Below are 2941 nucleotides of genomic sequence, written 5' to 3' on the forward strand. Positions count from 1 at the left end.
AAGATGAGAGGATCTATGAGACATTCCAAACACGAGAGTTCATATTATGGGTTTTCAAACTGTGTTCCTTGGTACCTGAGGGTTCTGTGGAAGAACTTCAGAGGTCAACAAGGGGATATGAGGTGGAGACCAAGAAAACAAGTGGGTTTGTCTCTTTCCTACCCCCCATGTGAACCAATAATAATTGAGTGTTAATAATTATATTAATATTATTTGACTAATAGTAAGATAATAGTATATTATCCATTAACAAATTGGGTTTTGCATTAAGATTATTTGAAGATAAAAGAGTTTTACTTCCCCCAACTTTTTTTGACAACTACTATTTATCTCACATACTCTGTGCCCAGGAATCCCTAGTCAAAATATCTTTAAGCAAAAACTTATTCAGCTGTGACTATCTCAGGGGTGTTAGTTATCACATAGGAAGCCTTGAAATGCAGAGGGTAGGATTTAGGGAGAATGGGCTACAGGGATGGAACATTTTGTTATGGAGATAGGAGAAATAGATAAGACAGAGGCATGAAAGTGGGGGATGATTAGAGGTAAGATAAAGGCACATCAAAGACAAATTTGCCTGCTTCATGATTTTGCCCATGACGGGTCTTGTCAATGATGCTAGACTTCGGGTTTTCAGAACTTAGAGATAGCCTGTCTTGCTTAATTGATCACATTTGATACTCTTTCAGCACCCCTGAGTGTATCAGAATGATAGCTCATTCCTTACCTCACTACAAACACATACACCTGAAATTATTTACAAAAGAGTATGGGAGCCCAGTGGCACAGTGAGTAGGATATATTGAAATCTTGTTTCCAATTTTTCACCCTTTCCTGTATCCACAGTCTTTGCCATGTAACTGCACATCCTTTCACTGAAAGAGGAATATACTTCCATGCCCCTTAACTTTGAACTTGGCTACATGACTTGCTTTGGTCAGTGGGATATGGGTGAAAACAACACTGTACTAGTTTCAAGTTTAGGCCTTATGAGGTCTTGTGTGTTCCACTTACCCTTCACACTTCTGCCATCACCATAAGAAGACCATGGTCCAGATAGTCTGTTGATCAAAGAGATTGAGAGACGTGTGGCACAGAGCTGGATCCTGAAGCTTGGAGACAGAAGCTTGGAGCCATCTAGTTAAGCCAACCAAGATCAGCTGAGCCGCTTCAGAACCTAGTGTGCAGACATGTGAGAAACAACATGTTTACAGTTGTATGCCACTGAGATTTTGTGATTGCTTATTAGGTAGCACTAGCTGGTTGATACCACAGGTAAAAATTTGAGTTTTCAGGGCCGGCCAAGTGGCGCATCGGTTAGGAGTTGGCTTGAGACACCAGCTCTGAGCAGCAGGGCCCCGGTTTGGATCCCACATGGGGGCCAGTGACACTGCCCTCTGCAGCTAAGATGGTGAACAACAGCTCGACCTGGAGCTGGGCTGCCGTGAGTTGCCGGCGACGGTGTAGGCTGCAGCCCCTGCTGCAGTGGGCTGCCATGAGCCACTGTGAGCGGCCATCCAATGGCTGGCGAGCGACTGCCTCACTGGGAAAGAGCGCAACGATAATACCAACATGGGCCAGTGAAGCGACATCCTCCACAATTAGACTGAAGAACAAAAGGACAGCAACTTGTCTGTTCCCCTCCCCTAACTCCCCAGTAAAATCTTAATTGAAAAGAAATTGTTGGGCCGGCCGAGTGGTGCGATGGTTAAGAACTGGCTTGGGATGCCAGAGGGCCCCGGTTCGGATCCCACATATGAGGGCCAGTGACACTGCCCTCCACAGCTAAGATGCTGAACAACAGCTCAACCTGGAGCTGGGCTGCTGTGAGTCGCTGGCAACCGCATGGCCTGCAGCCCCTGCTGCACTGGGTTGCCACGGGCTACTGTGTGTAGCCAGCAGCCAGCGTGAGCAGCCGTCCAGAAGCCGGCAACTGATCTGCCTTGCCTGGGAAGAGCACAATGATGGTGCCAACTTGGGCCAGTGAAGCAACGTCCTCCACAACTAGACTGAAGAACAAAAGGACAGCAACTTGTCTGTTCCCCTTCCCTGATTCCCCAATGCTATTCTCCTCCCCCAATTCCCCAATAAAATCTTTTTTTAAAAAAACAACACTTGATGTTTGAGCCTTTTACCTTGTTGCATCCGAGAGAGCAAGATGGATCACCAACAGCGCTACTGGAGTCATCCAAGAGAATTTGGCCAGGGTTCTCATTTTATTTATTTATTTATTTATTTATTTATTTATTTATTTATTTATATTGGGGAACAGCCATGGTTACTGGTTACACATTGCTTTCACACTACAATGGCATAGCTGACTCTTTTAAGGAGGGTGCAGCTCACAGTGGCCCATATGGAGATTGAACCGGCAACCTTGGTGTTATCAGCACCACGCTCTTACCAACTGAGCTAACCGGTCACCCCCTGGGGTTCTCATTCTTGCAATGTCTGCTCAAACCTGCGTGGTCTGATCTGGAAATACGGCCTCAGTTGTGTTGCCAATTTCCATCAGTATGTGAAGGATATAGGCTTCATTAAGTTGGACTAAGTGAACTTCCATGAATGAATCATTCAGGATATCTATCTTACTGCAGAAGCAATTCCAGCTCTTTGTACATAAAATTTTTAAAAGCCTTCAATTAAAAAAAAATAACTTGAGTTTTCAGACACATCAGAATTTGGGCAACTTCCCTAAAGATTCAGTATTCTCATCTGCAAAATGTATGTAATTATAACTATATCATAGTGATATAGGCATTAAATAAAATAGTATATGGAAAATACTAGGCAGGCTACCTCACCATTACTGTTATGATACTTACAGATACAAACATACTTTGGGACTCAGAAATGCAATGAAGTAGGAGCTATGCATGGATTTCAAGATACCAATTAGATATTAGAATATACGGTGATTTTAAAAAAGGCATTTATTCTG

General features: G+C 43.7%; 1 protein-coding gene across 1 annotated transcript; it reads left to right on the forward strand.

Annotated features, from left to right (window-relative positions):
• The first annotated feature begins 2158 nt into the window (after positions 1–2158).
• Positions 2159–2551, forward strand: LOC109374424 (40S ribosomal protein S29-like). Its single transcript, XM_019628991.1, has 2 exons — positions 2159–2205; positions 2431–2551. The coding sequence occupies exons 1-2, from the start codon at positions 2159–2161 to the stop codon at positions 2549–2551; spliced, it is 168 nt and encodes a 55-aa protein (XP_019484536.1).
• The last annotated feature ends 390 nt before the right edge of the window (positions 2552–2941 follow it).

The sequence above is a fragment of the Hipposideros armiger genome, unplaced genomic scaffold (genome assembly GCF_001890085.2).
Source record: "Hipposideros armiger isolate ML-2016 unplaced genomic scaffold, ASM189008v1 scaffold_821, whole genome shotgun sequence".
NCBI classification, from domain to species: Eukaryota; Metazoa; Chordata; class Mammalia; order Chiroptera; family Hipposideridae; genus Hipposideros; species Hipposideros armiger.

What these genes read in the sequence shown, in the direction of transcription:
- LOC109374424 (XM_019628991.1), top strand. Translation starts at nt 2,159, where the DNA reads ATGGATCACCAACAGCGCTACTGGAGTCATCCAAGAGAATTTGGCCA. An exon ending in CATCCAAGAGAATTTGGCCA is followed by an intron (nt 2,206 to 2,430) that starts GGGTTCTCATTT and finishes GGTCACCCCCTG; the next exon opens with GGGTTCTCATTCTTGCAATG.